General features: G+C 34.1%; 1 protein-coding gene across 1 annotated transcript in view; it reads left to right on the plus strand.

The window, feature by feature from the left end:
- AKAP9 (A-kinase anchoring protein 9) overlaps positions 1-12,521 on the plus strand; it is a 105,486-nt gene that overhangs the window by 24,638 nt on the left and 68,327 nt on the right. Inside the window, exons 2-3 of the mRNA XM_062507814.1 lie at positions 286-540; positions 8,308-8,352. Coding sequence (XP_062363798.1) covers positions 286-540; positions 8,308-8,352 — 300 coding nt within the window. The remainder of the gene's footprint in view (positions 1-285; positions 541-8,307; positions 8,353-12,521) is intronic.

Genomic DNA, 12,521 nt, shown 5'->3' on the forward strand with positions numbered 1-12,521 from the left:
TCTGTGGAGCAGTAACTTGCGAGTATGCAACTGAAAAGGAATTAATTAACTGAGTGTTGGTTTACATTTAAGATTTTGTTAAAGCAAAGTGTGTAAATGGAAAAATAATCTGGGTCCGTCTCTCATATGCGGCATTAACTTCCAGCTTGTTTTCGGTAGTGATTAGTTTGAAGCTTTATGTAGAATATGTCTTTATGTAAAATAGTGCATAAGTCTTTGTAGAGGATGTCATTAGTAATAAAGAGGAAAACTTTCACCTTTAACAAGATCTTGTCTTCTGTACAGCTTGCCCAGTTTAGGCAGCGGAAGGCACAAACTGATGGTCAAAATGGATCAAAGAAGCAGAAAAAGAAGAAGAAAACAGCAAACATCAAAGATGAAGAATCAATACAAGATGGGATTGAAACTGATCAGTCTCGAGGTGATGAAATGTCCACATGCAGCAGTCGAAGGGGAGCAGCTGCCACTGCTGACTTTGCTATTATCAGGACTTTGCATAGTGGAGAAATTATCAAACACACCCAGTCTTACACCATTGAGGTAAGTTTGTCTCAGGATATAAACAGTCACTTTTGGGGGTGAGAGGGCATAAAATAATCCATTCATTTTGACAGTGAGATTAAAGGAATTGGATGAGATTTTGCACACTGTTTCCTTTCTTCTTCTGTCTGACTTAGTATGTCCAGAGAAGACACTTTCTACCTGCCTTCGGGTGTCATTTTTTTTATTGTAGTCAGTTCCCTGTAGGGTATGGAAAGTGTGTTTGTACTGCTACACTCCATACATGTACATCAATTAATTTTGTTTTGTTAGAAGTTGCAAATTGAAATGCATTTTTGATCTCTGCACTTATGGCTACACCAAAATTCAAAACTAAACATCTTTCTTGTATTCTTTATGTAATTTGAGTTGCTCAAATTGTTGATGAGGACAAGGGATGAATTTAGAAACCACCACTGAGATCTGGGTGGTTTAAGAGATTGATGAACAGTTACTCTACTCTTACTACTTAATGAAATGTAATCCTAATTGCCATTGGCTGAAAGTACATGCTCTGGGAAGTTTGGAAGATGCTGCGTGACATACACTGGCAGTCCAGTTTAGTTCTGAGTGGACATGAATTCATGTAATGTCATCACAGATAGAAGGGATAAGAAAAGCTGATACTATTTACAGAATACCTGACTTCATTCTTGAAACCAGTGCTTCTGAAATGACAAAAGTGGCGTTCTGAGGAAGCATCTCAGTGCTGGTTCCCATCTCTGTGTGGATGAATGCAGTAATTTTTGAGAGATGTAGAACAGATGAATGCTCTGCATTTTAACTTGTCAGTCCTGTACTGGGATAGACAATTTGTAACCATTTTGGCTCCATTGTTAAGTTTCCAGCAACTGAGGACTGAGAAATTACACTTTTTGAAATGTTTTTGTATTTTTGTTAAAAAAACGCCAAACTTACTATTGGTGAAGGGGCAGGCAGACTAAATCATACATACAAATGAAACCTTGTAAAGTCATTGATCAATTTATTTTACAGTTTTAAGCCTATTATACACTAGATTATATATATCAATAATATATATATAAATATATCAATATACTACATATTTTGAACCTTGTAGCTTTAATATGTAGCTTTTAATTCTTAGAAAGCTCATGTCAGGGCTTCAAAAGTGTAGTAACTCAATGAAACTCTGTTCAACTAATTTTCCTGGAGGAGATAAGAGATTTGTTAACAGAATAACTGTTTTCGTAGATGAAGATGTGACTTTTTTTCTTCCTAGGAAAAGAGAAAGATGTACTTTATGAAATTAATCGAGAGAGGACTGCTAGGGAAGGAGAGGTGTTTAAAGAGAATCACTTAAACTGTTGTTTTAATAATGCAATAGTCTACATAAATATGATAACTGTATGAAATAATTTCCTTGATCAAATATATTTTGAAGTTGGAGATGGTCTCTGCTAATGTATTTCCTTTGCTTACGATAAATATCTCTACTAGAGTTGGAGAAACAGGGTAAAGTACAGTCATAGAATAGCTTCAGTTAAAAGGGACCTTTGAGGTTATCTAGTCTGATCCTGTGCTCAAAGTGGGTCTAATTAGATCAGGTCCTGCTGGCCTGTGTTGGCTTCTAAATGCATATAGTACAAGACAAATTATTTTAGAAATGGAAAAAATATCTGCACTAAAGTTGCAAAAGATTGGACACACAGATATGTTCTTGAGATGGGATGTGATTTTTCTGAGGTCTGTCTTACTCCCAAAGCAATTTATCTTTTCTTTAAATAAATAAATATGAACATGCGCTGGAATTTCTGGTTTCTTGGGGGGAGGTGGTTTGCTTCTTTCTTTTTTAAAATGTAGCTTTAAAAGAATAAGCATTAGAATCATGTAAATTTCTAATTTGACTCTGTTGAGTTACTTAGTGACTTTTAAACCAGTATTCACTTCCACCAAAAAAACCCCAAAACTAACCACCCTGCTCCCAGTTGGGAGAGCATTTTTCTTTGTTAAATGTAGTCTGTAGCCTCCTTACTAATATTACTTTAATCAATAATCAGTATTTTCTACTTGGAAGGGATTGCTGAAGTCTTTGCAGTATTCACAGAAGAGGAAAAACTCTGAAAGTGTTTCAGTGAATCTCATAATTTACTGATTTTAGTCTTACAAGTGCAATGATTTGGACAGAGAGCCGGTATTACAGTAATTGGATTGGAGCTTGCTGAGTTGAAATGGCAGCCAATGTAATAGGCAGTTTCAGGCTAATCTCTGCAGTGGAGAATTACAGCTTTGAGCTGTTTGCTTTTTCACCCAACATTAAGTCTTTGTAGGTTGCTGTGTCAGAAGAGTGAGACAGGATTACTGGAAGCATTATGCAGGATCATTTTCTAGCTAAACTTTGATTTTACTTATTTATTTCATCTTTTACTGGAACAGATATTTAGAATTGTTCTTTCTATACCACAAAATACAGACTCAGAACATCTGACTATACTGCCTGTCTATCTAAAATTCTTGGCTGGGCTCCTCTGTGGTAGTTCTGTGGGTAGAAGTTTTTCTCCCTGCAGTTCTTCTGGTATGATTTTAAGTCCCCAGTGGAATTAGCATATCCAAATACAAGTAAAAAAGGGTTCTCTTTCTCAATATGAATATCAGAAAGTGACATAGTGGTACTCCTCTGGGAGCTTATTTCCCTTGTGAAGGCAGAAGAGTTTCTTTTCAGAAAGGACAAAAGTATTTGGAGTACAAAGAGGTTTTTTTGCCATCATCCATTTCCTCTTTTTTTTTTTCCCCTTCTGTGTTCCTAAGGGTGGATTCCTCCATCCTCCTGTATTCCCTCCAGTTGCAGAAACTAATTGGAAAAACTCTGTAAGAATTATCATTGTTTAGCCATTACATTTTACCTTCCATCTGAACTTATTTGTAATCTCTAAGGTTTTCCATCCACTGTTGGAGGAACAATTTACAAGATATCTTAGAGAAATGCCAGTTGGTATTTATTGGTGAAAGTCTCTTGTTTCACGTTGAATGCTTTTTGTCTTGTTTTCACAAAGACAATATTTTTTGTCTTTATTCTCTTGCACCCTGATATCTTTAGGTGTTGACATCCATAATGTCCTTTTCCATATAGAAGTAAAAATAACCTGGACTACATTATAAGATGAACTGAAATCAAGTAGAATCTTTGGTTTAGGATTGCTTCTTTTTGTGACTTCTGCAACTAAAAATAGAAGAAAGCAAATGTTGCTTCTAGGGTAAATAATTATTGAGATCACCTTTTCTTGGAAGTCTTGATAGGATGGGCTGGAGCACACTGCTTTGTGAGAATGTCCTAATACCAGGAAAGCAAAAGAAAAAAGTGTCAAATTGTCCTTGAGTCACCTGGGTAGTAAAAGCTATTATACAAAGCTTCTTAGAAAAGAAAAGTTCAAAGTTCTGTGATGAAGAATACCTGCTAATTGACTGAGGTTGGATTAGTAACTCGTCTTTTGTTTTTCAAATGACAAATCCTTTTGGTACTAGTTTTAGAATGGCTTAACTGGTAACTGAAGTATGTGATAAAGTTTATAGCTCTATGTTCATTGTTTCATTTCTATAAGGTGTTCTTTTTGTTAGTGTCTGAGATTTTGACAGACAAGGATGAGCAGGTGATTAAGAAGGAGGCACTAGGTAGGACTCTTGAGAACTGATGAAGAAAAGTGAGAGAAATAAGGAAGTATGTAAGCAGTAAGGAGAAACAGAATGCCTTAGTGAGAAAAGGCGTAAGTGGTGAATGTTGTAAGACGTGATGGAAGCATGAAAGCAAAGAGCAACTAAAGGCTTTGACTAGAAAAGAGCTATTATGTCCTTTTTTTCTGTAAAGATTTATATTCTATATAAATATATATGCATGCACACATTATATATAATAGATTTACTGGCGCAGAAATTACCTGTATTGGAGAATGGTCTCTGTAATTACAGGGTATTTCACTTTAGATGAAGCATCAGTAAAGCCATGTTACCAAAGAATAGAAACCTAATTGAATGCTTAGGCTACCACTGTTGATGGTGTTTTCTGAATACCATCAGAACTTTACACACTGCAGAGTTCAGTAGCTCAAAGCAGGTTATATTCAGATTTGTCAGCGGTTTATCTCCACTAAAATGCACTCAGTTTAAATTTGATCATAGTTGGGATCATGAATTACCAGGGAATTGAATTTGAATTTAATGGTTTTGATACTGGGAACTAAGGAAGACATGATAAGGCAATATAAAAGAATAACCCTTCATATTCAGAATGTTCTACAAGTATTAAATGTTCAGTGTAGGCTGCTCAGTATTAAGGTTCAGGATGGCCTAAAGAGAAGTTTTTATGTCTGGGATGTTCTGTTTACATTCTCTTTTCCTCACTTCTAGTCACAGTCTCCATAATTAGGCTAACTTGTGATCTTCTGTGAATTGGTAAAAACCCATCTGAAAATGGCCAAGTCAAAATAATTTGGTCAAGAATTTTCGTACTTACATTTTTGTGTCAGTTTTACTGAAGTCATAAAAAGGTCAGTAGTTTCCTTCAGGTAGAATTCCATTCCATGTATATTCAGCCTATACCATTATCCATTGCAATTCAAGTAGTTTAGTACTGGATGTCAGTTCTTGCAAAATGTTTTATTGTCACCTGTGGAAGTTTTCCAAAGAAATATGAGAATCGCTTTTCAGTTTTTGTGGCCAATTTTCTGTATGAATTCTTTTGTGAATCCTGGGATATTGTTGGGTGTCCAGTGTCCAAGAACATGACTTCTGAGCTGTGCTTAACTGCACAGAGAAACAAGTTAATCTAAAACGGACCTGCTGTATTCCACAGGCTGATACTCCTTTTTTTTGGTATCATCTTGCAGTATTTCCTCTGAAGTGTATAGATGGAACTTTTTAAAATATTCTGAATACTGTTATCATTAAACGTACCATCTCTGATGCAGAACTGGTGGAGATAATTACCTTTTAAAAGTCTTTAAAATGTCTCCTCAGTGTATTTTAACAATCAACTACATTTTCTGTGGAGAAAATACTAAATAAGGTGTTAAAGTATCTTGTCAGAAAAGAGTAACTGCAGCAAGAAAATGCTGTGGGACATAGTTAATAGAATGCGTGAAAAATAACTGTGAGGGTGTAACAAATAACTGATTCAAATTCCATGAAACATTGAGAGTACTGGTAAATAGCCTTCTTGACATTATCCTGTCAAGAGATATTTTGTTGCTAAGAGTGTGTAGTTAGGATTTTTTGAAAATATTTCCTTTCATACTGGGCTCCTGTGGTTCAAAGTAGCTATGTAAAACCCAGTTATTTTTGTTGACCAAGGAAGAATTGAAGCATACAGAACAGGTGGTTTGATAATGGAAGAAACTAGATTTTAACATAAAATTGGTCAGGTTGGTCAGGTCTTAGGAGCTAACATAGCTGCTTGGAAGACAAGATGACTGCCTATAAAATGTTGAATACTTTTTACAGATTCTGATAGCAAAAGAATAACATGAAGTCTTACATTCTGGGTGTAATGTATGAGCTCATGGGATTTAATTCTCTTTAACTGGTTTTTAGCAGGGTTTGTATGATCCCCTTAGCACAGGAAGCTGTGCATTTAACTCGAGTTCATTTGGCCATCTTTTTGTCCTTAAAATCATAGAATTCCTTGGCATAAATACTTGGTTTTAACATGCAAAGAACTATCTATATTCAGGACTGAAGCTGACATATTAGAAATACTATTTATGCTGCTAACAGGTATTGTACACCTAAACTGATGGAGCACTATGTGGTTTTGACAGTTTTGTAAAAAATATTTTTTACTTTTTTTCTTTTTTTTAAATTTTAGATTGGTACTCAGGAAGGATCAGCAATATATTAACTTTTTAAAAAATATAATATATGGCCAAATTGCCATAATAAAATTGGAGAATTATTTTCAATCAACTTCCTTTGAGAATTCATCTTTTCTCACTCCAGCCTAAACATACTTTTTTTTTTTCCTTTTTCTATAATTATCTACTAGGTTTATCTGTCTTGAGTTTATCTGAGGATGTACAAATTCATTTTTGTCTTCCTTATGAACAAGACACTGTTTTTATAATTCAAAAGTATTACAAGAAAACACTATTGAAGAAGTTGGACAGCTTGTTCCTTTTTCTTGCATGTTGGAGAAGTGCCTGTATTTCATGCTGTATATAAAGATTAGAAGAGTCCATGGGTCTAGCTATATATATACACATTTATAGTAACTCTTCTGAGCTTCTGTAGGAATGCTTCTAATCATTCTTTGTGAAGACTCCTGAATTGGAACAAACCATGAAAATTTGTAAGGAGATAACAACCATATGATTGTTATCAGTGTTATGAAGAAAAGAATGTGGTTTTCTCTGATTTTATTTCTTCCAGAGGATTTTGTTCTAGACCAAGGACTTAGACTACAGACAATATGTAATTTTTTGTATAAATAAATATATATATATGTACAAATATTCATATAAATAATATTAATAAAATGCATGTGTGACAGTGAAATATTTTTACATACTAATTTTGTATTCCATAGCAGAAACATTTTTGACACTCTAGAGTTTCAAAACATCATTTTGATTTTTGTTTCAGTTCACCTCTTATTTTTGAGGTGCACCTGTTTTTATTTTTAAAATAATATACTCTATATGAATTTTAACTTCCAAACAATTATTTTAAGGTAATATTGTGCACTCTGTACATAAAACAATACTTTATTTAGGTTAATTACATTCTGGAGCTGCATATTGGATTCAAAATATGTAGAATCAATGTTGTTAGGATTGTAAAAACTGCAGAACTTCAGGAGGTCTGAGTGGTAGATTACTTTAAAAAAAACAAAACACAGTTGACATTCCAAATTTTACCTATGTCTACTCATGCAAAATGTACCATGTTCCTTTGAAAATAAGCCTGACAGAACTCAATATAAAATTGAGACAGATTTAATGTGAGGCTGGCTAACATGTTAAGTGCATTTTGGAGAAGCTCTATTATGTGCATGTCACTTTTGTCAAAGTAGTTCTAACTCACGGATACACTTCGCAAATTCTAATGTTTTTCTTTGAAGTGCACTTATTCCATAATAGTGCACCTTATGTACGTAATTTGCATCTTTTCCCATTAACATTTTGATTCTCAAACTTAATATAGTTTATGTAGTTCATCAAGATACACAGTGTTTCATTCAGGCATCTGCCATGGCACATTTATGCTCAGTTTGTTAAGGCTTTGTTCCTTTAATTCCTCTACTTCATTAAAACACGAGATTTGAGTCTTTGTCCATTTATCTTCCCTTGGTTTCCATGGAAGCTGTAGGATGAGTGTTTCTTTAGAAATTCTAGTCAACATCAAAAGTCTTGTATGTATGAAAAATGATGTTCGATACAAGATTGTGTTCTCAAGCCAGCAAAGTTCTAATTAGGTAAAATTCATACAGCAGAGACAAGTTCTTTTAATGGTACTTCTTTAGGTGTTTTTAAAAAAAAACCAAAAATAAATCCCAGAAAATTAAGTTCAATTTCCAAAATATTGTTTTGCACCTGTAATTGTTTGAAGATTTTATCATGTAATTGTAGTGTTTTTGTGATCATAGTTGAACAGCAAAATTATTTTATTAAAGCTGGGATTTCCAGCAAGTGAAGGCAACCATTGCTGTACATATACTCTTATCAAATTAATGTGTTATCAAATGTTGTAAAATGGAAAATGTCTTGTTTTTTATTTTTAGAGTGCCATCATTGTAAATATTTCAATATTTTATTTTAGCCGGAAAGTGAAATTTCCACCACAGTGGAAGATTACAGTTCTGAGGTAAGACTGAAGTAATGCTTTTCCTAGCTTTTCTTTCAACCTTTTTTGTTGCATGTTTGCTGCAATGCTGTGCATAGTTTTTCAAAAGAAGAAGGAAAGAAAGAGCAGATGTGATATTGTGGACAAATCTGTTGCATGTTACTACTGGTATGATCAATGTACCATTAAAGCAAGCATTATGTCAACTCCGTAATGGGATGGCAACTATAAGAAATAATGCAGTATATACATCAGCTGTTGTAGCAGTGTCATCCTTAAGGTCATATTAATGCTTTGTATTGCCATGGGAGTAGTGGCTGGGCATAATCTCTACTAATTTTCCGTGAGAGACTATTTAACAAGTCGATTACATTTTAATGAGTTTCAAAAACAGCCTTAGTGCCTGGCTGAGTGTCAGTCTGCTGGTGGGAGATGATGAGTGATTGCCTGTGCATCGCTTGTTGTTTGGCTGGCTTGTTTTCTTTCATTTGTTAAGCTGACTGTATCTCAACCCATGAATTGTAGTTGCCTTTGCCCTTCCAGTTCTCTCCTCCACCCTGCTGGTGGGGGAGCGAGTGACTGGAGCGGGGCCTTAGCTGCTAGCCAGAGTCAGCCTACACATTGGCATCTACAGCTCATCTCTGTCACACTGAAGGGTAGCTCTGTGTGGAGCTTGGGTCCTGTCAGATAAAGGAGTAAGGAGTAAACTACCTCATGCATAAATGTCGGTCAAGAAAATACCAGCAAGAATTAGCCATGGAACATCTAAATACAGTAAGAATTCGTTTTAGCTTGAAAATCTAATTTTTCATGTCTCAAACAATCACTTTGTGTAGGAACAGCCTGGAGTTTATTTTGCAGTTCTCTGTGATAAACACTTTAGAACAAACACAGCCAGAATCTTAAGCTGGGCAGCAAGTAAGGAAGGATGAAGTGAATCAAATGACTCTCATTGCTGTTTGCCATGAAGAGGGTAGCAGACATGCTTTTGAAGAACTGCCATGACTGTAGTGCACCTTTGTAGAATATGCATCACCATGGTATGCGATTACTTTTAAATGAAATTTGCAGTATGTGATGAATGAACCCTTGAAAAACAGTTGACAATGTCATTGATATTCACGTATTTTGGCAAGTGAGACGTATTACATATATTATGGAATATGGATGAAATTCTGATCGCTTCTGAGGTGGTAGGAAGCAGTGTTGGAGACTGATTGCAAAAGCTGAAGAAAACATGTCTTTGCACAGAGCAACAGGATCCAGAAAACATCTGGTATAATGTCTCACGGTAATTGTGGATGTGTTCTGATTTTAGTGTTTATTGTTCAGTTTCAGTTGAATTTAAAGCTCTCATTTTAACATGAGATTTCACATCTAAACACTTAATTCTTCAAAGATTTCCATAGATAATCTGCAGAGGATATTAGGGAGTGATTTTTCAGATACTGAATACATAGAAGAATAGAAGTGCAGTCTGAATATTCCTTTTAAAAATTGCAGATTTCCTAAATAGTGCAATGACATATGCATTACTAGGCAGTACTTATTCCTGAAAAAAGACTTTTTACCTTGCTGAGAGTTATTTTCTAAGACATAAATAGGCAACACAAAACTCTTTTCAATTCCAGTTCATTACAATTAGTTGGTATCTGAAATGAGGAGACATCACATTTAGTAATGCAGATATATTAGAAGCTGATTTTTCAGTATGTTTCATATCAGTTGTAATGTTACTTTTATTATTAAAAGCTCTGGTTCCATTCATGGACACACTGTAAATAGAATGAAGCCTTTTCAGTTGAAGAAGATGAGAATAAATTAAATTTTGTCTGTAGCAGCATAATTATGCACATATATATAATATTGAGCTTAAGTTTATTTCAAATACATTATTTCCTTTTCAGAACACTAAGAAAACCCATATTTGAAGAGATACAGACTTTGTTGATCCATCTTTTTCCTTCTAGATTAGAACATCTATTATTTTTACTGGTTTTGCCAGAAATTAAGTTGAATTGTGGTTGTCATGCTTCAAATTCAAATAGGTTGTAAATAGTTTATTATATTGTCGTTGATAAATTAAATAAACTGGTGTTAATTCTTGAAGAATTAATAATCTTCTCTTGAAGAACTGATAAAATTAAGTGATAAGGTATTTGTCTCTTTATGAAACTTATCAGACACAAAATTATAAGACAGTACACTTATCTAAGCAAAACTGATGGTACATTTATATAAGAATTCTTGTATTGAAGGAAATTTATTGTAAAGACTGTCTTTTGTTCAGTTTTGCCTAGCTACCTTTCTAATACCTGTACTATCAAAGTAGCACCTGACTGAAGACTGGTAAATCCTTCATATGACCAGCTTGTCTTTTAGGACAAATTCCTCAACGTGAGCAACAATGACGCCTACCTGCATAGTCTTAAATTATAGTGGTGGTTAGCTATTGAAGGTTATGGTTTGAACTCAGAACTAGAGGAAGTTAGGCTGTTTCCAAGAGTTGGAATTTTGGGAGATTTCATAACTGTGTAAGGTAAAGTTGCCATATATTTCCCATATGCCTCAGTTTTATGGTATAACTGAGAAGTTATTCCACCTGGTTTTTTTGGTTTTTTTCCCTCTCCTTGACTCTCTTTCCAATTTGAAAAGTATATCTCTGAAAAGATATTTAATATGAAGTCTAGAAAGTTGTTTGTTTTTATAAATTTCAATGTCAGTCTATACCTCAATCTTAACTACTGCATAAAGAAAGCTACTGCTGTTCTGTAAGTATATAGAAAACTGTATTAAGCCATGATATTTTAGAAAGTCATCAGTGGTTTTCCTTCAGAAGTTACTAACCTTAGTTACAGGATTTTAACTATTTTCATCACAAACTGAAAATGGCTTTTTTTTATGGAGTATAAACCCTCCCCTTCAAAACCCCCAAAATATGCTGAAATTAATTTTCCCAAGTTGACCTAATTAGTAATTTTAGTAAAGTTTCATATACTCAGTTGTGACATAACTAGAAAATTGAGGAGAGGCTAAGAACATTGACAAGCAGTGTTCAAGGTTTCAATACTAATTTTTGGGAAGGAGTCAGTACATCAAAAATTTTGTACATCAAAATGTACAAGAAGGGGTAGAGGGGGAAGGAAAACATGAGGTAAATTTGTTCCAGATAATTCTGTGTTTCTACTATCAAATCAAAAGTCTTTTAAGCAGAGCAGTATGTATCGATTTATGCTGAGCGTGAATTTATAATTTATAGAGGGAAATCTATGGAGTAATGATATTAATGTTGTAAGTAGTTACACATTATATATTATTGCTACTTTGAGATAAAATTTCAGGTCTTCCAAGGTCTAAGGAATATTAGATAGGGTACAGTGATTTCATAAATGTAATCCTGACCTCTGGTGGCATTTGTCATGAATCACTGCCTTAATTCAGATTTCCTTGTGTTTCTCAGAGGGAAGATTCCTTTCATTTGCCTTAAGCATATGTATTAACATATGCAATAGAAATGAAACTTTTAATTTTAGCCAATAGACTACAGATTGTATTTCACTTTGTAATACTAAATAATATTTCTGTGAATTATTTTGAAAATGCAAGCAAGGAAGAACAATCTGAATGTCCTTTGAGATACTTCCATAACCTTCATTTGTTTCATATTGTTTGTTCACCAGAACTGTGACTATTAATTAATGTATTGTAACATTTAATCTATTTGTATTTTGTGATTATTTGCTCATGCAATTTTGTCCAGAGCTATTGTTACTTCTTGGTTCCATTATGTTAAAATGGCATGTGTTTTGATTCTTTCAATGATTAATTGTTTCCTGGGGTATGTAATTAAGCACATAATAAGTAATTAAGGCATAAGAATGTTTCAGTTTTAAAGGTGAACTGCAAAGCTTTTAAAGAAGAAATTATAAGAATGAACATTAAGATCCTTTATAGACTTGCAGAAGATCTCCAAGTGTGTAAGTCTCTAGGACCGTAAGTCAAAACACAGGAGTCCTGCAAGCCTTGTTTAGCCATCTACTAACACTCAAATTGGCATCTGAACTACTGAATTCATGTCTTTCAGATGAACGGAAAATTAATTTTAAATTAAGATATTTTGACGCTAATAACTCATTACCAGCTGTCTGTCTGATCTTCAACAGCAGAATTTGTGGTACCAGGGGTTGCCA

This window comes from Cinclus cinclus, chromosome 1 (assembly GCF_963662255.1).
Source record: "Cinclus cinclus chromosome 1, bCinCin1.1, whole genome shotgun sequence".
NCBI classification, from domain to species: domain Eukaryota; kingdom Metazoa; phylum Chordata; class Aves; order Passeriformes; family Cinclidae; genus Cinclus; species Cinclus cinclus.